This window comes from Caretta caretta, chromosome 9 (assembly GCF_965140235.1).
Source record: "Caretta caretta isolate rCarCar2 chromosome 9, rCarCar1.hap1, whole genome shotgun sequence".
Classification (NCBI taxonomy): domain Eukaryota; kingdom Metazoa; phylum Chordata; order Testudines; family Cheloniidae; genus Caretta; species Caretta caretta.
The window spans coordinates 24,087,916-24,112,833 of record NC_134214.1 but is presented as its reverse complement, the minus strand read 5'-3'; the positions used below and the strand labels follow the sequence as shown (position 1 = coordinate 24,112,833).

General features: G+C 40.0%; 1 protein-coding gene across 10 annotated transcripts in view; it reads left to right on the top strand.

Moving 5' to 3' along the window:
• LOC125642654 (lysosomal amino acid transporter 1 homolog) overlaps positions 1-24,538 on the top strand; it is a 47,761-nt gene extending 23,223 nt beyond the window's left edge. For 4 of the 10 annotated variants that reach the window (XM_075132168.1, XM_075132170.1, XM_075132167.1 and 1 more), the window contains 9 exons: positions 680-807; positions 4,057-4,186; positions 8,383-8,507; positions 10,324-10,419; positions 10,564-10,638; positions 12,404-12,589; positions 13,603-13,788; positions 19,767-19,895; positions 21,441-24,538. In XM_075132168.1, coding sequence (XP_074988269.1) covers positions 754-807; positions 4,057-4,186; positions 8,383-8,507; positions 10,324-10,419; positions 10,564-10,638; positions 12,404-12,589; positions 13,603-13,788; positions 19,767-19,895; positions 21,441-21,542 — 1,083 coding nt within the window. In that variant the 5' untranslated portion in view covers positions 680-753 and the 3' untranslated portion in view covers positions 21,543-24,538. Of the gene's footprint in view, positions 1-679; positions 833-2,337; positions 2,687-4,056; positions 4,187-6,323; positions 6,415-8,382; positions 8,508-10,323; positions 10,420-10,563; positions 10,639-12,403; positions 12,590-13,602; positions 13,789-19,766; positions 19,896-21,440 lie in introns of those variants that run through there. The other 6 variants (XM_075132163.1, XM_048864329.2, XM_075132164.1 and 3 more) reach the window with 6 other exon arrangements.
• The last annotated feature ends 380 nt before the right edge of the window (positions 24,539-24,918 follow it).

Sequence of the window (24,918 nt, the reverse complement as noted above, 5' to 3'; positions counted from 1 at the left end):
AATACCCACATAGATCTACAGGATTGGAACCATAGTTTGAACAGTGTTTAATCAAATTGCTCATTTATCTAGCCCATTCTACAGATCTGTGAAATAGGCATTGCAAGAAATGGAATCTGACAGCTAAATGTTCAGATTATATGGGTGCCGTGGGTGCACAGATAATTACTTTCAGAGTAGCAGCCATGTTAGTCTGTATTCGCAAAAAGAACAGGAGTACTTGTGGCACCTTAGAGACTAACAAATTTATTTGAGCATAAGCTTTCGTGAGCTACAGCTCACTTCATCAGATGCTCACAAAAGCTTATGCTCAGATAAATTTGTTAGTCTCTAAGCTGCCACAAGTACTCCTTTTTAAATAATTACTAGTTAACCAACCTTTAGAAAATGTAAGAATCTCTCACAACAATAATACTTTCTGAATGACTGAAGATACTTGCCCTTTGGCATTGTGCCTAACAATTGGTGTGGTCCATGACTTCAGTGGTGCAAGATCAGGCAAGTGTATCTAAAACATGCCTGTCTCCCCTGTCACCATCCACACACAGTTGTTAAACTTTAAAAGTGACTTGCAGAAATGGCTACAAAGATCAGTGACCTCAGCAGTAAGTGCTGAGCCATTCACTAGCCAGGCTAAATGGGGGATTCAGTACAATGTCAATATATTTTTTTTTTTTAGGTGCTGTGACATCAGTTCCCCCCCAAGGCCATCCAGCTCTATCTGCAATGTGATGCCCCAGCCTGCACCACATTATGACAATACAGCTACCAGAGGTCTCATGGAAGTATAGAACAAGCCCTGGGAGGGTAAAGCTAATCCCAATTTTATAATGTACAGCATTTATTTTATGCCATCAACCTGTAAGATTTCAAAAGATATTGAAAATAGCTTGTTGTATTGTAAAAATAGCTTCAACCCAATCCCTTACAGACTGGCTACATAATCTAACATGGTTCTGTGTTACCAATAGTGGAACAGTGTGCTCTCACACAGATATTAATCATTCGTGTTATGCACTTGGAAGTGTGTGTATAAAATCTCTAGAAACCTGAAATGACTTTCTTGAAATTCTGTCATTAACCTAAGAGTAAGATTTGTCAGTGTGGTGCTGAGGCATGTAATTCCCCTCCCAGCCCCATTCCCACGCGTATGATATATGGAATTTAGACTCTGTATCTGTGGTATCTTCATGCAGACTTCACTCTGGAGTTGCTACTGACACCTCCACAACACCCTTGGAAAGCTTGTTTTCTAGTTCATTCCATGTTACTTGGTCAATGGCATACTGAAGATAAACTTGTACTTCCTGAAAGCCATTTGTTTTAATTTTACTCAGTGCTGAGGCATGCCTTATTTGTGTTTAGAAAAACTGGTGTTTCTTGAGCCTTTCAAGTTAGAAATGTAACTTACCAGCTGAAGCAAACAACAAAAAACAAGTTTGAAATACTGGGTATTTTACTTGAAATACAGAAATATAAAACTTGCCAAACTTATAATAAAGGGAAAACAAATTTTAGAAATCCATTGTGAATGTGATGTTTTGTGGCCTGATTCAAAGAAATATATTCTGGAGGACTTATTTGGAAAGTTACAAGAAATCAATATTATGTGATTTAGACTCCAGACCAAGTTTAAACAGAATCCTATTCTTAATTATCTGACATCATGAACAAATTCTGATGTAACAGATTTCTTCTTAAATGCTTGGAGATATCAGAGAGCCAGAATATGAAGCCCTTATTTGCACTGGTAAGCAATACTTCCATGAGCAGTTACATTGAAGTCAGTGAGGGTATTCATGTGAGCGAGTATTCACAAATGTGAATGAGGGGTTCACAATCTGACCCATTATCATTAAAAAGGGTATTTGGTAGCCCATTATTTCAGTGGGCTAATCTTACCCTAAGAGGCCTGGATTCAAAACCTGGCTTTCGTCTGAAGGGTAAGTGAGTTGCTTGATTTACATTACCCTGTAGTGTACAGTTTTTTCACATTACAGATATATTAAAGTTTGGTACCACTGCACAACTGTCAGTCTACCAAAGGCAGACCAGGTGACGTAAATTAGGATTATGCATTAGTACATTGTGTGGAGTAACCTGTACGGTATTTGCTTGTGTAATACCTGGTTCTGGACAATGCCATTTTTCCTTTTTAATAAACAGTAAATATAAGCAAGTGCATTATGGATTAGAGTCTGTATTTGCAGTTTTATTCTGTTTGACTTTTATGTTCCCAAACAATGTTTCCTGTGGCCAAATTACTGAAAACTTTGATCTGGTCTTTTAAATTGATATAGTCACACTGGCTGTATTTTGTGTCATTGAATTTGGCAGGTCCATTTATAAGATTGGAAATATCTGCTATATCAAGTCATCCGTCTGGATGTGGAGGTTTTTTGAGAGAGAGGATATTCAGCATTGATAAACGGATTTGTGGATTTGCATGGGGTAAAAACAGAGCCAAAAATAAACATCTGAAATTGAATCTCAGCACTTGAATGATGGCTCCTCAGCTGTATACACATGCTTTCAATATCTCTTCAGTAGAGAATAGGAGATTGTGTATAAATGGAACACCATGGATTTGGCATCTCTTGGAAGAATGTGTAGAAAATGCGTGGGAGTACTGGAGCGTTGTCATAGGACTGATTTCCATTGTCTGTTTTCTGTTTGCTGCACTACCGTAAGTTTAAAATCTTAAGCAGTCTTCAGATTCACATGAGTAATCTTGCCTGAAGCCTTTTTCAAAAGCTGCCTTTTTAAAGTTGATCTTGGATACATTTCTGTTTCCATCTGCATAATAGCATATGCCAAAGTAGTATGATGTTCATGTTTAGAACAGTATTTCAGTATTTGGTGGTTGGCAAAAGAGCTTGATGTACTTATTTTATTGCGCCAATCTGACACAAATCTCTGCCGCTGAGAGCAAATGAGAATAGGGCCATGTCTACATTAGCGAGCTTACGGCAGCATCAGTGCAGCTGCGCCACTGTAAGATTGTTCCTATTGCCACTCTATGCCTATGGGAGAGAGCTCGCCCATTGACAAAATAGCTACTGCCACTCATGGAGGTGGTTTTATGTCAGCAGGAGAAGCTCTCCTACCAACATAGCACAGTACACACTACCACTTATGCCAGCCAAACATACGTCATTCAGGAGGGTAGTTTTTTTCCCCACATGGCTGAAGGACATAAGTTTGGCCAACAGAAGTGGTAATGTACATGGCCTATGTCACCCTCACCTCATCTCTCCTACACTTGCATGTGTGCACACACCTGCAGTCTTTAGTGGAGAGTGGACTAATATTATTTAAACCACATGTTATGTGTCACATACTATCCTGCTGCTCCTGGTCAATGAACACTGGGACTGAGAAAGGGTCAGAAACGGAGTGTCGGTCAGCATTTCTGCAGTGCTGTGTGAGGTGCTTATGCTGGGTTCATATTTCAAATATGCAGGTAGGGAATAGCAGGAGCTGAATAGGTGAAAATGTCTCCACATAGGGAGAATATTAGTTACTGAACTAGTAAAGGGTGTCTGGAAATCATGAAGAATAAAACCATTTTTGAGCCATTCAGCCTCTGAAATATTATTTGAAAGACACCTTTACATTAAAACTGTGACGTTGGTGAGCATTGCATTAAACTGCTAATAGACTCTCATCCCTCTGTCATAGAAGCTTTGTGTATCCCTCGCCATTTTATTGCAAAATGTGAATGTTTTTCCAGTTTCAACATTACTAAAGATGGTTACTACAGCATGGTACATCAAACACTAATAGCTTGGTTATGTTGTTCAAATGGTGTGTTTCACTCCCTGCCATGGAAAAATAGCACATGCAAGCAAGCAGTATTGGGGACAGGTTGAGCCTGTTATTTCTAGGCTTAAGAGAACCAGAAATATTGAGCTGGACGTATTTTTTTCAAAATACTAGTTTTGTCATTTAGTCCCCCTACAGGAAATTCCTTGTGACTGGGCTTTTTTAAAGTAAAATGTATTTAAAGAAGTTAAATGTTTCATGTTTGCATCTCTTGTGATTTTTTTTTCATAGTCAACTTTATGTTGCTTATCAGAATGGAAAAGTGGACCAAGCACTCTCTCTGGGCTTTTTGCTGTGTTGGATTGGTGGGGACCTTACAAATTTCATAGGCTGTTATTTAACAAATCAACTGCCAATTCAGGTAATCAGCTTTTCTACATGATGATTTATCATTTTTAAAATATATATTTTTAGCTGTTGCAGGGAGAGACAGATACTAGAAAAGCAAATTATCGCCAAGTTTGCTCTCTTCATCTACTCATCACCCTTTTATAAGTTTGTATTGTGTGGCTTCGTTAGCACAGTAGAAGTGATTCTGTATCACGAACTAGTTCCCTTTATACTATTACTTGTATTGCATAAACCATTTCACACAATTAAGCATTTAAGTAGACTAAATGGGCTTTATTTGATAAGAAGTTCAGTGGGAATTTTCCAGTTTATTTTCAAAGTAAGTTTCCCTCATAAGTCGGGTTGAGTGTGAGTGGAGTCAATTAACTTTTTGTAGTCTAACAACAAAATCAAATTGTTCTAGAATAGTAGAAATGTAGGACTGGAAGGGACCTTGAGAGGTCATCTAGTCCATCGCCCAACCCAGGCAGGACCAACTATACCTAGATCTTCCCTGACAGGTGTTTGTCTAACTGGTACTTAAAATCCTTAATGAGAATTTCACAACCTCCCTTGGTTACCTATTCCAGTCCCTACGGTTAGAAAGTGTTTCCTAATATCTAACCTAAATCTCCCTTGCTGCAGATTAAGCCAGTTATTTCTTTTCCTGCCTTCAGAGGGCATGGAAAAAAATTGATCACAGTCCTCTTTATAACAGCTCTTAACATATTTGAAGACTTACCAGGTTTCCCCCCCCCCCCCCCCAACTTCTTTTCTCAAGATTAAACATATCCGGTGTTTTTTAACCTTTCCTTATAGGTCAGCCTCTCTTTGAACATTTTTGTTGCTCTCTTCTGAATTGTCTCCAGTTTGTCCACATCTTTCCTAAAGTGTGGACCCCAAAACTGGACACAGTACTCCAGCTGAGACTTCAGCAGTGCAGAGAAGAGCAGAAAAATTACCTCCTATGTCATACATACAACACTTCTGTTAATACACCCCAGAATATTAGGTTTTTCACAACTGCATCACATTGTTGGCTCACATTCAGTTGTGATCCACTATAACCCAAAATCTTTTTCTGAAGTACTACTGCCTAACCAGTTGTTCCCCATTTTGTATTTGTGCATTTGATTTTTCTGTCCTAAGTACTTTGCACTTGGCTTTATTAAATTGCATCTTGTTGATTTCAGACCAGTTCTCCAAGTTAGAATCATAGAACTGGAAGGGACCTCGAGAGGTCATCTAGTCCAGTCCCCTGCACTCAAGGCAGGACTAAGTATTATCTAGACTATCTTTGAGAGGTGTTTGTCCAACCTGCTCTTAAAAATCCCCAGTGATGGAGATTCCAAATATATCCTTTTAAATTGAAGCTCTTGCCCCTTTTCCTTGGCCCGTTGTCTATTAGTAAAGAAAAGGAACTAGGTCAAAGATGGGTTTATCCGTGAATAACTTGAAAAGAGTACTTATTGTAGGAATAGGAAGATTTCTCTGTGAAAAATACCAATGTAGCTAGGCATTGATACTTTAGCTGGATCTGCAACCTTTTCTGCCTTTACTGATCTCCCTTCCCCTCTTGCTTTAAAAAAAAATGTGCTTCGTAAGCTGGAAGGCTGTCACAGGCCATAGGGGAGACAAAGACTGGGTGGAGACTAATTCCAGTTTGTAACACAGTTCTGCAGAAGATCCCTGTTCAGGCAGCATTACCCATTCTATCTCCCCAGCTGGGCAATAGCAGGACAGCCAGCCACACCCTTTTCGTATGGGGGAGGCAGTGAGCGTGCACCCTGCCTTCCTAAGTGAACTTCTGGCGCCCAGATGGGGTAGAGACACATCTCTGGGTAAGGGAAGGGATTAACACCTAGCCCAGATAGGGATTGTGCCACATTCCTTTAAAATCTGTTTAAACCTTTGCAGTTGTAGCAGTAGTTAGACTGCGTAGCTCAAGCTCTGTGCTGCCTCAGGTCTAAGGACCAGGAATTTGCCTTCCTGTAAATATATACTACAGTGCTCTGCAGCAGCCTAACTTGGTTTGTATCCTAAACAGCTTTTTTGCAAACTTTTGGCACTTATCATTTCTGTGTTCTCTACATCATGTAAATCATTTCCAAAAAGACCATCCTATTTTGTTGAATGTATAAGAAGGTGCATCTTATGATTTCTTTTAGATTGTCACTGCCATCTTTTATGTTAACATGGACATAATTGTGATCTCACAGTTTGCCTACTATAAGCTCAAGAATCAGAAGACAACAAAATGTAAGATTTTCAACAATTAATTCATTTCCCACAATATGAAGTGGAATACTTTGGTCCTTGATATTCTTTTCTTAAACTTTCAAGTATGAGTTTTCAGAGGGGTTTAAAAGGAGGTGAGCACCCAAATCCCAGTTCAAGTGTTCTTAGGCCCCTGTGAAAATCTCATTCTTCCCCCTTAGGGCATGATTTACAATTTTTGCAGAGTAATTTATATCTATCCCTAAGTTCAACTAGTCTGTTCAAAATTTGTTACATATTCCTAGTTGCCAAAATTCTGTAATAGCTGTGAGTATTTTCTGTGTAAGACTGTCACTTTATATAGGTGTTTAAAAAATGCAATAATTTGTGGAATCTAGTTGCTTGCTTTAGCTTATTCCTTAGTTTTACTATCTACTTTCAGCTATCTAAACATATGTAAAAGAAGATTGAAAGCTTGCATTTCTTTCCATTATGTTATGTTCAATTAGTTTCCCTGATTTTGATCAAAGTTGGACTTTTTATTTTGTATTTGCTAACTGCATAAAATAACTTGACATTTTCATGTGTTCTGTATCTATAACTATACATAGTCAAAAAGACCCAATGGAAAAGGAATGAAATTACTTGATTTGCTTCATAAAATCCTGCAAGTAATTATAGTGTTTAATCTTGGAAAATTTTCAGTCTTCCATTTATATTGCAATAGCAGTCAAAGTTCTGTTCAAATTGTAAAAGCTCAGGAAAAACAGCATACCTGACTATATCAATAGAAACATTTTTAAGTCAAAATATAAATATTAAAATTAAAGGTCTAACAAAGGTAATAAAAAGCGGAGTTACAATTTAGACGTGCCCAGCTGAATAAAGAACCAAGGGCAGCAGATATGGAACTGCTCTTAAATCCATGCAATATCTAACCACATCAAGATTAAAATTACATGGTGTGTCCTTAGCTCTGATTTTCTTTGTTTTTATTTCATAACCTTAAAAAAATAAAAGGATATTCACAGGTCCGGTTGCTGTGCCACTTTTCAGTCACACTCGTGCCTAACTAGAAGGCGAAGGATAGTTTTCAGGTTAAGGTGGTGGAGTGGGACTCCAGAGATCTGGATTCAGTTCCCAGCTCTACCTCAGACTCGTGTGTGACCTTGGGCAAGTCGGTTTGGGCCAGATATTTAAAGGTATTTAGCTGGTGCTGCGCTCAATATTGCAAAGTCTAATTGATTTATGAGACTTGATTAATTTTCAAAAGGGATTTAGGAGTTTAGATGAGTGCAGCACCAGCTAAATATCTTTAAATATCTGGGTCTTAGTCTTCGTGCTTCAGATCCCCATCTGTTAAATGGCAATAGTAATATGTCCTTTGTCTTGGCTGTTTAGACTGCAAACTCGAAGGGCAGGGACTTTCTCTTGCTATATATCAATTCAGCTTCTAGCACAGTGGAGTGCTGATATCATCTGGAGCCAGTAAGCACGACTGTATTATAATACAGGAGCTACCTTATCTACTGAATTATTTATAATATTTTCTGCTATTTTGAAATCCTTTGTAGGTGACTATAGCCCCAATCCAGCAAGTCACATAAGCACATGCTTAACTTTAAGCATGGGTAATCCCACTGATTTGAGTAGGACCACTCATATGCTTAGTTAATCATGTACTTAAGTGCTTTGCTGGATGGGCCTGTATTAACAGCAAAGCCTTTGGGACAAATGGAATGAAATTTACATTCCAAATGTCTTTGTATTTGGGGTGTTTAATCAATACTTGTGGAAAGAAAGTGTTCTGTTCTATTGTATTTAGCAACTTTTTGATTATTGTACTAGCTAAACCTGAATGTGTTAGCAGGAGCTAATTTAAAAAGTGGATTGAATGTGAAACTTGTCTTCACTTGAAGATGTTTAACTCTATATGCTAAATTACAAGCAAATAGCAATGTTACTAGCCAACAAGTCATTTGTCAGCTGACTTATTGTATTTTATTGTAGGCAGCATAAACCTGAAGAATTTCTGTGTAACCTGGGTCTTGATGTGTATAACATTGTGTGTAATTTTACCCAGTCAGCTACTGCTACGAAACCAAGACCAGAGTACTGTGCTGGAAGCTAGCAAGGTAGTTTGTTTTTTAGTTAACGTCCCGCCTTCACAAAAAGACTATAAATAAAATTTTGGTAAGGATTGTGGATATGCTTCTTAGGAATTTGCATGATGATCCTAATTGCTTTAGTAATTGTGTGCGCAATATTATGGGTATTTGTTTGAACGATACTTGCCAAACCCCCACCCCAAAATATAGAAGTTGCCTAAAAACAGCCATGGAGATGTCTTGCAGTTAAGTCTTTCTGTCTTGATGTTTGACATCAGGCTGTATTTCCAGCTGGTGTTATTAAAATGCAGGCAATTAGGCATTACACAGCTTTCCAGTTTCTATGAGTGGAAATTCTGAAATGATTATAATTATTTGTAATTAACTTGTTTAGCTACATATACTAATTAACTGAATTTTTCTGTAGTCATTTAAGGCAGTAATAAAAATCACTATTGTTTTCTTTTAAATTTGTGGCCTGAAAATATTAACTGAGACGTTAAAATCTGTCACAGTGAATTGGGGGTTCTTTTTTCTCCTAAAGAAATTTTGAGTGCACTCATGCAAGCTTTCAGCTTGCATTGTTTTCATAGTTTGTACCTAAAGAAATATTTTTCCATCTTCTGAAAGAAGGCAGGCTCCTTTTCTTCTCCCCTCTACCCAACCTGTTTAGATTTTCCTTCAAAAGAGTGAGGACCATAATCTCACACTTCTCCCAAACTGAGAATATTTCTTGATGCATTCCTAGCTCTAGGCTACTGCTGCATTATTTCAATTATTGTACCTGCCTACTGAGGAAAAAGATGTACATGAAGTAATGACTTAGTGCAAACAAATGGAGCATAGTTCATGTTATGTAATATCCCTTCTCCTGAATAGGGGCAGGAGTTTGGGAGGATATTATCCCTCTTTTGAATTTTGCAAGCTATGAATTTACGCTTTTTAAGATGCACTTTATCTTACTAATGGAGCTATATTAGAATGCATAACTCTGTAGATTAAATTAGAGTAACATATGAATGCACCTTCTCTTCACTGATACTAGGTAACATAGGCAGTCATTTGGAGACTGGAAACCCTGGTTTAGCCTCTGATGTGGGAAGAAATTACACTTGTATCTGCTGTTGCCTAATACGAGAGTTGAGCGGTACATAGGTGATGGAACTAGGGGTGCTGCCAGTGGCTTTATGTGGTTTCCATTATATACATGGCTCACAGTTTGGTTAAATGGCTCTCAGCACCCCCCCCCCCCCCCGCTATAAAAATTGTTCCAGCACTCCTGGAGGGGTATATTCCACCATTTTGCTGATCTTCGTAATAGTGCTGGTTTATTACCTATACAGTAATCCAAACTACATTGCTCAGCAGGGAAGCCTTATTTTCAAAATGTAGCAGAGTGGGGAAATTAACACAATTCATGTTGAACACAGTGGAAAAGTCATTAAGTGTCGTGCTTTCTTGCCACAATGTGCTTTGCTTTTCGCTGGCCATTGCTGTAGTTCTTAATTTTGACTTTAATCACCGAGTCTAGCTCTTTCACTATTGAGAATAGATGCATTTTGCATTAATGTTTAGCATTAAATCCCAACTGTTGCATGTAACTAGCTTTGATTCTAATGTGCACCACTCTGAGGTAAAGATCAAACTCTTTCTAGCAGTCACCTCTTTGGCCATTTACAGCAGCATTGAACTGCTTTGAAGGGAGTTCTGATCCAGTCCCTTTCCAGAAAGTCAGTGGCCATAATGCAGGCCTTGAGAGGAAGTTAAACTGTAAGTTAAAACCTCTTGAAATGTTAAAAGGTATTTTTAAACAAAATCTTTGTGTTTTTTGTTGGTTTTTCAGAACACTCTTGGTATGATAGAAATGTCAGGCTTCATTTGTGGCTATGTATCTTGCATGTTTTACTTGGGATCTAGATTTCCCCAGCTGTATAAAAACGTAAGTATATTTTTGAGAGAGTTCACTTAAATTGCATAATGCTTCCTGTTGCTTGATACACTGGAATCTTCCTCTCATTGAACACAAACTTCCATTTCCATTTGAAATCTGAACTTTGCATTTGGAACTATCTGAAATGGGAAGAGGCAAGGAAGGAAAACTGCACATCTTTCAGAGAGGACAGGAGAAGTAGATCTGAATCTGAAGGTGGGGGCAGAGGTATGCATTGCACATGAAAAGCAAACATACAGTTTATATCTCTAGATTGCCAAGTGTTCTCTATTAAATAAGTAAGTAAACAATGTAGAGAGTTTTATAGAGTACAGTGAGTTAAAACATAATCCACTATGACTTCAAAAATCCCATTATTGATTTCATAATCTTCCTACTGTCAGTGAATAAGGCTGCAATCCTTTCATGGAGGTCGCAGAAGTCACAGATTCCGTGACTTTCTATGACCTCTGTGACTTCCGCAGGGGCTGGTGTGTCTGACTTCAGGGCCACCCGAGCAGCCCCTGCTCAGGTAGCCCACAGCCAGCAGCACTGGCCAAGGCTGGAGTGACCCATGACCAGCTCCTCCGGTGGTCCCCAGGGCCAGCCGCACCGGCCGTTGCTCGGGAGGCCCAGGTTCAGCTGGGCCTGGGGACCCCCTGAGCAGCGGACGGTGTGGCTGGTCCCATGGACCGCCTGAGCAATGGTCCTGGGAGCAGCCCCCGGGGAGCGCCTGAGCAGCAGTCCTGGGGGCCACCCCGGAGCCAGCTGCATCAGCCATTGCTCAGGCAGCCCCAGTCAGCTGGCTCCAGGGACTATGCAAGGAGCAGCCGGTGTGGCTGGTCCCAGGGACCGCCCAAGCAGAGGTCCTTGGGGCGGCCCCGTGGAGCATCTGAGCAGCTGTCCTGTCCCGGGGCTAGCCGCATCAGCCACTGCTGCGGCCCCGGGCAGCAGAATAGCGGCCTGTGTGGCTGGCTCTGGGGAGCGCCTGAGCAGTGGTCCTGAGAGTGCCCTGGGAACTGCCCAAGCATCAGCGGTCCCCGGGCGGCCAGAGCGGTGGTCCTGGGGTGGCATCCAGAGAGCAGTCCCTGGCAGCAGCGGCCAGGGGACAGTCAACCCCCAGCACTACAGCAGGTTGTCCCCCAGAGCAACGAGGCCCCAGAAGTAGAGGTTTAGTCAGGGGTATTTCTGGTAAAAATCATGGACAGGTCGCGGGCCGTGAATTTTTATTTATTGCCCAAAAATAAAAGGAGTACTTGGAGAACCACTGTATTTTCCACTGCATGCATCCGATGAAGGGAGCTGTAGGTCACAAAAGCTTATGCTCAAATAAATTTGTTAGTCTCTAAGGTGCCACAAGTACTCCTTTTCTTTTTCCGGATACAGACTAACATGGCTGCTACTCTGAAACCTATTTATTGCCTGTGACCTGTCCATGACTTTTACCAAAAATACCTGTGACTAAATCTTAGCCTTATCAATGAGTGAAAGATTTTATATATGCAGAGAACAGACATTGGAATGCGTTTTGATCTTACATTGAAAAAACTTGGCACCGTGAAGTACAGTTTATTTCCAATCCAACAGGCCTCTCTGAAGTAAGCTATTAAAGCATTTTCAAAATGTTCCACCGAAGAAAGGGAGGGAGTAACAGATTTCTGAAGAAATAAACAGTAACATTTTATAATGTGCTAGAGTCCCATTCTGGTCTGCAGCTGCAGGAGTTAACATGCATTATTCCCCAGAACTATGCACGTTACTACTGATTTAGATTATTCTGGTGCAGAAAGTAATAGATCTAATGGAGGCAGAAGCATTAGAAACATAGGTAAATGTTTTCTAGCTGGAAAAGAATAAGTGTTTGAATTTGTGGGGGCATGTTAGAAAGTAAAATAACTGGAAAATATCCATAACTCATCACTGTAATAATGTATGTGACAACTTTTATTTTCCTATCAAAGTTTTTTTTTTTTTTTTTAATATTTATTTGTAGTTCCAGAGAAGGTCCACAGAAGGCACATCTTACCTGCTGTTTGCATTAGCCATGATGGGAAACTGTACTTATGGACTGAGCCTTGTTTTAAAGATGCCTGCAGCTAAGGCTCTCAGAAACCTCTACTTTTTACACCATCTTCCATGGCTCATTGGGAGCTTTGGAGTTCTGTTTCTAGATATTTTTGTATCCTTTTCCAGTTAGAGCAAGAGTTTCTCAAAAGTGTGTTTTTAAATATTGGACAATAATTTGAGATTGAATTGGAGTTTTGGACGGCTTTCATTCTGCATCTAAACTGATTGTGAAACGTCATCTTTTTAAAAATGATTTGCCCAGTTTTATAAGATGGCCAGTAACTTTGAATAAGGTATCCAAATTAAAGCTACATTGGATAGCTTTACTTTTTGTAGTCAATACACAGTGGACTAAATTTTCAGTTTTAGGCGTGCGCAATGGCCCTCCCATTTGTGCATGGCTAATGTGTGTTTAATACCTGAGAAACACACAAATTATTTCCAAGTGCACAAGGCAGATTATAACTGAAACTGGCCCATTTTTAAAGGTATCTTAAATCAACTTCTTGCCATATTCATCTAGAGGTAAAGGACAAACATGAAGCTTATTAAGATATTTTTGAAAACATAATATGTAGTGGACATATGTTGCAGTTGTCCATAAAACTAAGTGCATCACCCGGGGCACAAACATATGCATTCATGCATTTAAGTGTATCTTAAGGTAAGCTATTATTTTTGAAGAGTCATGCACAATAGCACATATTACAACATAGGTTAGCTTGCCAGGCTGCTGCAACTGACAGAAGGAGTTTGGTCTTAAATGAACTTCTCTCTTAATTCAGATTTGTATTGTGTGTGTTTCCAGTGTGCTAGTTATTGCTATATATGTGCACTCATTCTAGGAAGATGATTGTTCTTGTTGATCGTAAAATACTAATAAGAGCAAATTGTTGAACAATATTGAGCCTTTGTTTCATAAGTCTTGTGAATGGTAACATATTTGTTGGTCTTACCACCTGTATAACTATCTACCCCATTATCCTTGCCAGTTAAAATTCCATGTTTTGTCTATAAAGCCAGTCAAAGAACCAGGAGGGCCTTGATATGCATAAGGAAGGAGAATACAGCAAGTTGTAGGAAAACCAGCCCATTTTAAACTGAATTTGGACTCCTATTTAGTAGCCTTATGAATTTAAGTGCAACACATCCACAGAGGAGCCTTGGGGCAGGTCTACGTACAGCCCAGATCGACACTCTGAGATTGATCCATTAGTGGTCGATTTAGGGGGTCTAGTGAAGACCCGCCAGATCAACAGCAGATCGCTCTCCAGTCTATCCCTGTATCCAACCCCTGACGAGAAGAGTGAGGTAAGTTGACGGCAGATTTTCTCCCATCGACCCCTCGCAGTAACTCAACCTAAGGTACGTCAACTCCAGCTAAGTTATTCACACAACGCAGAGTCATCCTGTGGAACTCCTTGCCAGAGGATGTTATGAAAACCAAAACCATAACAGGGTTCAAAGAAGAACTAGATAAATTTGTGGAGGATAGGTCCATCAATGGCTATTAGCCAGGATGGGCAGGAATGGTGTCCCTAGCCTCTGTTTGTCAGAAGCTGGGAATGAGTGACAGGGGATGGATAACTTGATGATTACCTGTTCTGTTCATTCCCTCTGGGGCACCTGGCACAGGCCACCGTCGGAAGATAGGGTACTGGGCTAGATGGACCTTTGGTCTTACCCAGTCTGTACATTCTTATGTAGGTCGACTTACCGCAATAGTGTAGACATAGCCTTGGTTTTATCACGGCAGAGTAGTTTCATGTGAACTAACCTCTTCCATTACTGTACTACTTTAAGCAACTGCAAATAGTAGAATTGTAGTATGAGTTTTGGTACACCAAGGCCCTCCCTGTTTAATATTAGATAAAAGGTTCTGTGGATTATTGGCTACTACTGAGATCCCAACAATTGAGTTAATAAATACAGAATTCCAAACCATCTAATTGTATGGAACTCAGAGCTTGGATTTTCCAGCTTTCAATTTTGCTAAGCATTAGCATTTAAAGGAGGTATTCCTGACCTGTCTGGATTGAGAACTTCACGTCAGTAGCTCAAACTAACAAGAGGAAGAGGGATACAATATTTAAAGTGTAAAGTTGGGATTCAGTGAAAAGAAGTCTCAGAACCAACTTAAAGCATATAACCAGTTCAATTGTTAAAACTTCAGATTGACTAACTCACTTCTTCACTCAGGATAGCCAGCCATCCTCTGGGCATCCGAAGACATGAAGTTCTAGTAAAAGGTCCTTCACTACACAAACACAGAACTTCACTACAGTGGTAATTTACTACTGAGGATAACTGCCTCTTTTGAAATTAAAAGGTGTAGTTTTATCACTGATGAGATACTTCTCTAGCATGAGTAGACTGTAGCATTTCATGGCTTTTTGCCCTGGTTTGGACACACAAGGCTTTCGTTCCCTAAACAAAGCCCTGAAAATTTTGGCCTTAGCTGGAAACATAAAACTGCCTATACTTACAAAAAGGAAAATCAGAATTTGATGCTGATCACCATGACAGTACACTACTTGCATATTTGTACATGCCCTTCCATCATGTATTCCTAAGAGGAACTCTGATATTGGCCACAAACTGCCCAGAATGCTTGTGATTGTGTGCACATGACATTGTCTTGTGCACATGACAAGACAATGTGCACATGTCTTGTGCACATGCTTGTGTGCACATGACATTCATTTTTCAGTTCTGACTTGATTAGAGTCTGATTCCAATCCTAGTAGTCCTCCAGTTCAAATTACATTGAAAACAGATGCTTCCAGCGTGGCTTGGGGAATTTGAAGAAACTTTGTAATCAAGAGAAAAGGAGAAACAAAAGCAGACCTCCTGCCTTGAGAAGTCCTCAAGATATGGAAATCAGTGCTTTCCAAAGAGAGCTTCATTACTGTTTGTTGCAGAAAATCCTAGCAAACTCACACACCACATTACAGTCATGAGTAATTCAAAAAGGGGCAAGCAGGATCTTTCTTGATTGTTGGGAACAGAGGGGGTGGGAATAGAAAGCTCCCAATCTTCAGAAGAGAAAAGGAGTCTCATTTTTGGATAATCACTGCCTTTGAGTCATTAACTTTCTTTTCTGGTAGTTAATTTCTGAGAACATCCACAGTTATATTAGATGGGATACAGCAAGGACAAAACCAACCTCTAACTGACTGGGTTAGGAATATGCTTCCCCTGTCAGCCAGTTACTCCATAACTGTCTACTATAGAATTTTTGCACATATGTCTGTTGCAGTAGCAGCTGAAGTTAGCCAAGAGACTAGTTCCTAGACTGAACTGGCTGCAGGAGGGCATTCTCAGTAGATCAGCTGGGATTCTGGAACTTTCTTCCCACTGGTCCAGGTTTGTTTCATCTTTAGGGACATTGGAAGAGTCATGACTCTTCACCAACTTTTGGTTGAGGTACAGGGTTGGGTTGGCATAAGAGTTTGGCTGAATGTGCAGTTACTTTATGCTTCATCATAAAGTACTATAAAATGCCAAATATTAGAGTAGTTAATTCCCAGATCCACCCTCAAACACATGGATGAAACTTTAACTGATTTCCCTGGAGATTTACTTCAGTGGGAGATCCACCCGTGTAGCTGAGGGACAGAATTGGGCCATTAGGTTTCCATCTTGAAACCTCCCAACCAGCCCCATTTGAACCTTTTTATGTCATTATCTGTAAATTGAATCCCAAAAGCAATGCCTTGTGCCTAGATTAGACAGACCTCAGTACAGAGATTTTTCCCCCATCTCTGTTTTATTTGACATGCAGTACATTAGGTCCAGCCTCTGTCAGCAAACTACATTGAAATGCTGCATAGTTATTTGCAGATTACATTGTTACTAGAGGCCCAAAAATAAGTATAGTCAGCCAGAGCTAAGCAACAATAGCCAGAGTCTTATCAGTCCTTTTGGAATTCATTATATACTTTTACAGAACATCATTGTGTTGTAATTCAATTACATCATGCAGAGAATCTAAGCCTGACCTGGCAATTCAGCAAGGGCAGTTTCCCAACTGAGCATACAACTTTCTCCTCTCTCAGCATCCGTTTTTTTCAGGACGGTTTCATATATCACATATTGCACATTAATATCTTTATATACTTAGAAAACAAATTTTTGATCCATTAGTTCACAGTGACTGTCCAAGACTTGGTTCTATCTAGTTAGCATGGCTATGAGCCAGCCAAACTGTCTGCATGCTCAGGCCTCCGTTTTCATTGAGAAAGTTATGGACATGAACAGTAAGCATGCTTCCATAGGAAAGAGCTTTAGTGGTCTTTAATTTTATTCCTTAAATCCCCAAATAACAAGTGCATCTAGTAATAAAAATATGTGCTGGAAATATTGATCTGAAATTATACATTGCAAGTTATTTGGAATTGGTTCCTTCCCATGCTCTTAATCTCATTACATAAAACAGGCCACCAGGCTGGTAATGGTCATGGGCTAAGTATGATAGTCTGTGCTGGCATGCAGGAGATCCACACTTGTCCCAACTCCCAGATCTACGGCCTGATTTCAGTAGAGTAACTCCTTATTCACACTGGTGGAAGGACTCAGTCCCACAAGTGCTCTTAATGCTTCATCACGAGATGAAAGCACTCAGCACCCTCAGAAGGTGCTCAGTCTCTTGCAGGATGAGGTCCTATCAAATTCCTGGTCTCTTGGTTTCCTGACTTACAGTAGCTGGAAGTGCTGTGCAGCTAAATTGCTCAGCTCTAAGCAGGGAGACAGCCCCATATTAACACAGCAGTGAATAAGAGTGCTTGTCTACTGTCTCTGAAGGAAATCCTGACTAGTCTTTACATGGAAGGGACCCCAGAGGTGGGGTATTGTAAAGCTTTGGGAAAGCAGGGTAATTCATGGGGCTGTGCCCAGGATGTAGAGAATTGCCTCCTCACCCACCCACACCTTCCAGAAAGCTTCTATGGTAATAATATTTTTTGAAATAGCAGCATGCCTTAGCTTCAAATGTCTCACTGCTACTGTCTACTAGACCACTTATTTTAACTTGTTTAAAGTGTTCCCGATAGAGATCTGATGTGCCAAGTTTCCTCCCAGGGCAGCTCTTATTCATTTGTAAAATGGGATTTGAAGTATAGTGGTAGTATGACTGTCTTACCTAAAGCTGTGTGAATAAGAGCATGCATTGTATTGTGTGTGTGAAGATACCTGGTAAACAGATGCCCCCTTGTATCCATTTTCTAGACCTTTAAGCCTTAGAATCATAGAATCATAGAATATCAGGGTTGGAAGGGACCCCAGAAGGTCATCTAGTCCAACCCCCTGCTCGAAGCAGGACCAATTCCCAGTTAAATCATCCCAGCCAGGGCTTTGTCAAGCCTGACCTAAAAACCTCTAAGGAAGGAGATTCTACCACCTCCCTAGGTAACGCATTCCAGTGTTTCACCACCCTCTTAGTGAAAAAGTTTTTCCTAATATCCAATCTAAACCTCCCCCACTGCAACTTGTGACCATTACTCCTCGTTCTGTCATCTGCTACCATTGAGAACAGTCTAGAGCCATCCTCTCTGGAACCCCCTTTCAGGTAGTTGAAAGCAGCTATCAAATCCCCCCTCATTCTTCTCTTCTGCAGGCTAAACAATCCCAGCTCCCTCAGCCTCTCCTCATAAGTCATGTGTTCCAGACCCCTAATCATTTTTGTTGCCCTTCGCTGGACTCTCTCCAATTTATCCACATCCTTCTTGAAGTGTGGGGGGCCCAAAACTGGACACAGTACTCCAGATGAGGCCTCACCAATGTGGAATAGAGGGGAACGATCACGTCCCTCGATCTGCTCGCTATGCCCCTACTTATACATCCCAAAATGCCATTGGCCTTCTTGGCAACAAGGGCACACTGCTGGCTCATATCCAGCTTCTCGTCCACTGTCACCCCTAGGTCCTTTTCCGCAGAACTGCTGCCTAGCCATTCGGTCCCTAGTCTGTAGCTGTGCATTGGGTTCTTCCGTCCTAAGTGCAGGACCCTGCACTTATCCTTATTGAACCTCATCAGATTTCTTTTGGCCCAATCCTCCAATTTGTCTAGGTCCTTCTGTATCCTATCCCTCCCCTCCAGCGTATCTACCACTCCTCCCAGTTTAGTATCATCCGCAAATTTGCTGAGAGTGCAATCCACACCATCCTCCAGATCATTTATGAAGATATTGAACAAAACCGGCCCCAGGACCGACCCTTGGGGCACTCCACTTGATACCGGCTGCCAACTAGACATGGAGCCATTGATCACTACCCGTTGAGCCCGACAATCTAGCCAGCTTTCTACCCACCTTATAGTGCATTCATCCAGCCCATACTTCCTTAACTTGCTGACAAGAATACTGTGGGAGACCATGTCAAAAGCTTTGCTAAAGTCAAGAAACAATACATCCACTGCTTTCCCTTCATCCACAGAACCAGTAATCTCATCATAAAAGGCGATTAGATTAGTCAGGCATGACCTTCCCTTGGTGAATCCATGCTGGCTGTTCCTGATCACTTTCCTCTCATGCAAGTGCTTCAGGATTGATTCTTTGAGGACCTGCTCCATGATTTTTCCAGGGACTGAGGTGAGGCTGACTGGCCTGTAGTTCCCAGGATCCTCCTTCTTCCCTTTTTTAAAGATTGGCACTACATTAGCCTTTTTCCAGTCATCCGGGACTTCCCCGGTTCGCCACGAGTTTTCAAAGATAATGGCCAATGGCTCTGCAATCACAGCCGCCAATTCCTTCAGCACTCTCGGATGCAACTCGTCCGGCCCCATGGACTTGTGCACGTCCAGCTTTTCTAAATAGTCCCTAACCACCTCTATCTCCACAGAGGGCTGGCCATCTCTTCCCCATTTTGTGATGCCCAGCGCAGCAGTCTGGGAGCTGACCTTGTTAGTGAAAACAGAGGCAAAAAAAGCTTTGAGTACATTAGCTTTTTCCACATCCTCTGTCACTAGGTTGCCTCCCTCATTCAGTAAGGGGCCCACACTTTCCTTGGCTTTCTTCTTGTTGCCAACATACCTGAAGAAACCCTCTTGTTACTCTTAACATCTCTGGCTAGCTGCAGCTCCAGGTGCGATTTGGCCCTCCTGATATCATTCCTACATGCCCGAGCAATATTTTTATACTCTTCCCTGGTCATATGTCCAACCTTCCACTTCTTGTAAGCTTCTTTTTTATGTTTAAGATCCGCTAGGATTTCACCATTAAGCCAAGCTGGTTGCCTGCCATATTTACTATTCTTTCGACTCATTGGGATGGTTTGTCCCTGTAACCTCAACAGGGATTCCTTGAAATACAGCCAGCTCTCCTGGACTCCTTTCCCCTTCAAGTTAGTCCCCCAGGGGATCCTGGCCATCCGTTCCCTGAGGGAGTCGAAGTCTGCCTCACAGCAGGAGTTTGCCTGGGACTGGTAAGTATCCGAGTGTGTGTTTGTTTGCTTGCTGAGGAAGTATCCTTCTTTCATGCAAGTCCCTATGACTTAAGTTTCCTTCCTGACCCCATCCACTTCACCTCCTCCAAAATCCCTTCAGGGTTGGATATAAACACTAATAGTAGTTTGGTTTAATACAGTGATTCTCAACCTGTGGTTCGCAGACCCCTGGGTGTGTCCGCAGACTAAGATTTCCAAAGGGGTCCACACCTCCATTTGAAATTTTTTAGGGGTCCTCAAATGAAAAAAGGTTGAAAACCACTGGTCTAGTAGATGAGATGCTGGTCTGGGAGTTGGACTTGGATTCTGTTCCTAGCTCTGCCCTGACCTGCCATGTCACCTACAGCAAGTCACCTCTCAGTGCCTCTGTGGGTTTCTCCTCCTACCTTCTGTCTTGTTTATTTGGCTTAGAAACAATTTTGGGGTAGGAGCCATTTCTTACTGTGCATGTTTACATTGCCTAGCACAGTGGGACCCTGATCTCCCAGTTGGAGCCTTGATGCACTACTGTTATACAAATAAATAAAACTAAATATGCATTGTTTAATTGAACCTCTTGCACAAAGTGACTGGAAAGCCAGGTTCTCTCCTCATGGTTCTGCCTCTTTACTAAGAAAGGAGTGTTTTAAAGTGAGCAAATTTGCATATATGAGGTTAGAGTGCGGCCTCTGTGCCTCCCAGATTCTGGATATGGCTGGGGATCAGAGTAGCCCTACAGTAAGTTAGAGCAGGCCCCCAAGGGCTGCTCTCATGTATGGTAGACTCCCTTCATCTGCTTATGGGCTGCTTTGCAGCCTAAAATAGGCCAAGCGCAAAGCACTGTGGCCACTCTCCCTCATGCCTCTGAAATGCTCTCTCTGGTTCCATCCCCAGCATGGCCTTTTGCCTGGGGTTACGGGTGGAGGGAGGTACAGTGTAGGGCAATGTCAGTCATACATTGCTCCTGTTCTGGGGCTTTCACCTGAGGTCATTGTGGCTTCTTTATACTCCTGCAAGTCACCAGTGGCATATATAGGGGCCAGAATCTGACCCAATGTGTATTAATTTGATCATCATAACTGAGGATATCTGAATTTAATGTATTCTGTCACTTAGAGTTAAAAAAAATTCTGAATACTGCCAACAAGATAGTAATCTTAAATTCCCAGAACACCATGTTGGTAAAACTGACTAACTCATTGCCGTAAGACATAATTGAGAACAAGTGAAGCAGGATTTGAAGAAGGATTACACACACATGGTTTAGAAATGTCCACAGTTCAGATTAAAAATAAGGATATAAACCCTCATGCATCAGAGCATAAATTAGCCATTAACTAGCTAGGAAGAAACATTATAGGCATAACTCTGTAGAGAGTTTTGAACCTTCATCTGAAGAATCAAAGTGATCACTGTCCGAGACTGGTTGGTGGATTTGATGGATGGCTAGTTTTCATCCTGTCTGTCAAATTTTTTGTTCTTAAAAGAGCAGAAAATGCTATCTTTGTATCTCATGTTGTTCATTTTCTTACCCAAAATATCCAGATGACTGCACAATTTATTATGTATCGCAAGCAGAACAAGAGAAGACCCAGTTTAGTGGCAATGGAAGTGGAACCATTACTTGTGAACGAAGAGGATTCCTAACATCTCTATGTACTGTTATTTTTTTTCAATAAAGTTTACATTTGGAGGACTTGAAGATTTTTCACAGAGTAAAGATTAAAATTGCATAGGGACCAAGCTTATTGTCAGTGGCTTATTCTTTGTAGTATTGTGAAGATACTACAAAAGAAAATATTATTTAATGTCTACTGTACTGTAAGTGCTAAGATGGCACATGTAATCAACACATTTTCTTCTGAATTACCACAGTTTAGTCTTTTGTCTCTTGCAATGTGTTGTGCTCTACAGTGAGGAGTGCTTTAAAAATACCTAGAATATATAATCTCATGGTATATTCCATATTGTAAAATAATTCAGAAGTGTGCTGGATATACTGTTGTAATTCAGTGCAGATATTTTCTCAACCTAGCAAGCTGTTGCGGCAAAATGTAGTATAACTAAACTGTAAATTATAAGGCCATCTGAACATTTTTAATCCTGCCACCATATGTAAACAGCAGGCCTATATTTTGTAGATACACATATATAGCTCATTAATGATAACATGGAAATATGAAGTCACCAACTGAAATTCACCCATGTGCCACAAGTCCTCACAATGCATATATATCACTTAAGGACAGGTTTCAGAGTAGCAGCCGTGTTAGTCTGTATCTGCAAAAAGAAAAGGAGTACTTGTGGCACTTTAGTAACAAATTTATTTGAGCATAAGCTTTCGTGAGCTACAGCTCACTTCATCGTAGCTCATGAAAGCTTATGCTCAAATAAATTTGTTAGTCTCTAAGATGCCCAAGTTATCCTTTTCTTTTTTGCATATCACGTAAGGTTTTTTTAAGCCTTCAGAATAGGGTGGTGCATAGGCCTTGTGTGGGCTCTCCATACAGGGCTGAATTTCATCCACTTCAAGAGGAGAACGAAGCCTTTAAATGCCTTTAATTGAGTGATTTTAATCCAAAGGCCAAATTCTGAACGCATAAGAACATGTAATGGGTCTGTTCATGTAATTCCCATTAAAATAATTGGGAGCCTCACACACAGTCCAGTATAGAATTTTACTCTGTGCATTTGTTCTCTTCTTGATGTGTGCACGTTATTTTCATTAAGATAATACTTGTTTAGTGCATGTTATGTGGAATGTACTTATAAATTACTGTATATCTACATTTTGCACAACCTTCCTCTCTTTTCAGCCTTCTGCATACATATGGTCTAATAATTAGAAATTAGAGATAAAAGACTGAGTGCATTTTTTTTTCTAATGAAGGATTACTGGGAGGTATGTCTTTAATTTTATATACTTTGAGCAATAGAGACAAGGAAAAATAAATCATTTTGTCCAAAATGTGTATTGAAAAGTAACTAAACTTTTTGCTGACAAAAACTGCCATAAGATTGTCAACAAAAAAATTCTCACCATTTTAAAAATCTAAATCTTGTGTCTCTTCATATGGATTATTCAGGATTTTCCTTTTGTATAAATTCTGATAACAGTGTTAAAAGGGACACTTAATTTGAAACTTATCCAATTTAAAAAATAATAGTTTCAGTTACTACATCTGCCCCTGAGTTCCCCTGCTAAATTTTGTGGTTTTACATTTTCTAAATTTTAAATCCTTTTCTGTCTTGTCACACCTGTATAAAATGAGAAAAAAAATTAACTGTGGGGATACAGTCTGTACGGTAAGTGCTGTCAAATGTACAGACTGAAAATAAAGTTAACTCTGTAACCTTTCACTAGAGTTTAAGTATTACTTCTAAAAACATGTTAAGGATCAAACAATTTTTAAATTAAGACATAAAATAATCTTCCATTAAAGTTGGAATGATCTAATCACTGCAGCAGTATGTTATGTGCAAGTTAAAATCAGTCATTAGTCCACAAAACCTAAGACTTTGCAGATAGTATGATAATGTTACATATTGTAGGTAGCATCAAATAGCATTGTATGTACTGTAAATAGTTGCAACAGTTCTATATTGTGTAATACTGAATGTGATACAGTAAATATTGACTGGTCAATGTAATTAACATATCTTTCTTACTCAGCAATAATTCTAGGGTTTCTGTTTGTGGTTTTAAAGTTGCAACAACAACTAAGAAATGCTGAAGTAGTGAGCAAGTGGAATTATCCCACTGAGTATCTTGGAAGTATTCCTCCAAGTGCTTTTAAGATACATACCAGTATTAGATTTCAGAGGAACAGCCGTGTTAGTCTGTATTCGCAAAAAGAAAAGGAGTACTTGTGGCACCTTAGAGACTAACCAATTTATTTGAGCATGAGCTTTCGTGATGAAGTGAGCTGTAGCTCACGAAAGCTCATGCTCAAATAAATTGGTTAGTCTCTAAGGTGCCACAAGTACTCCTTTTCTTTATACCAGTATTAGGCAATTCTTTCCTTGACTTTAGTGGGGCTTTCTGTGCGCACCTGGGATCAGTCTGCTTGGAGAAGTTTGCAGCATCAGGTTCTAAGTGTATGTTTGAGATGAGTATGTATACTTCCTGATTTCTTAAACTGTTGGGAGGGTGGGTTAGAATTTGATCTTTCCACTGCATAAATTCAGAAACAATTTGTCTCACTTGTAGATTTATATGCTGTATTTAAGAGATTAACCAAAATCTTCCCTTGCTGGTGATTTAAACCGTATCTTGTTACTTTTTAATGCAGTTAACATTTGTTCTTGTATCATTGCTTCAAGGATTATCTTCCCTTTTCATTACATATAGTAATCCTGTTTTGTGTTGTGTGTCCTGAGTTTATGTTGCTATGGTTTATTGAAACAACTAAATATAGGTGATAAACTAAATCACAGTAAATTTTGTAAGAATATTGAAAGATAATGTAACATCTTAATATATAACAATATTAAATATTGTCATTATTTATTGTGTGTGCATGCACATGTGTATATATTTAGGATAGTGTATAGTTTTAATTGAATACTTTAGCTTTAATAAAAATAGGTGTCAAGGTAAATCTTTTGCTGTAACTGTTAACCAAATAAATAGTTATTTCTCATGTATTTCTAACAGTGTTTTTTATTCCATATTAATACATAGGGATTCAGTTTGATCAGTGCACTGATCATCTCTTTTGCCCATCCCATGGTTATTCTGTTCTCCGAGACAGATCCTTAACTGATGTAAGTCAGCATAGCTCTATTGAAATCAGTAGAATATACTCCAGTTGAGGATCTGTCCAGGGCTATTCCTTGTTTGTTAATTTGAAAGAGAGTGTGAAATAATGCTTGTAACATCCAGCATAGCTACTTGGGTAAGAGAAGAAAACTGACTTAATCTCCTTGCTCTGTCCCACTAATTCTTCCCCACGCTTCTTGTAATCCAAGATTAATAGCATTGTTTTCTTGTTTACTGTCATGAAAACCTGATTAACTAAAG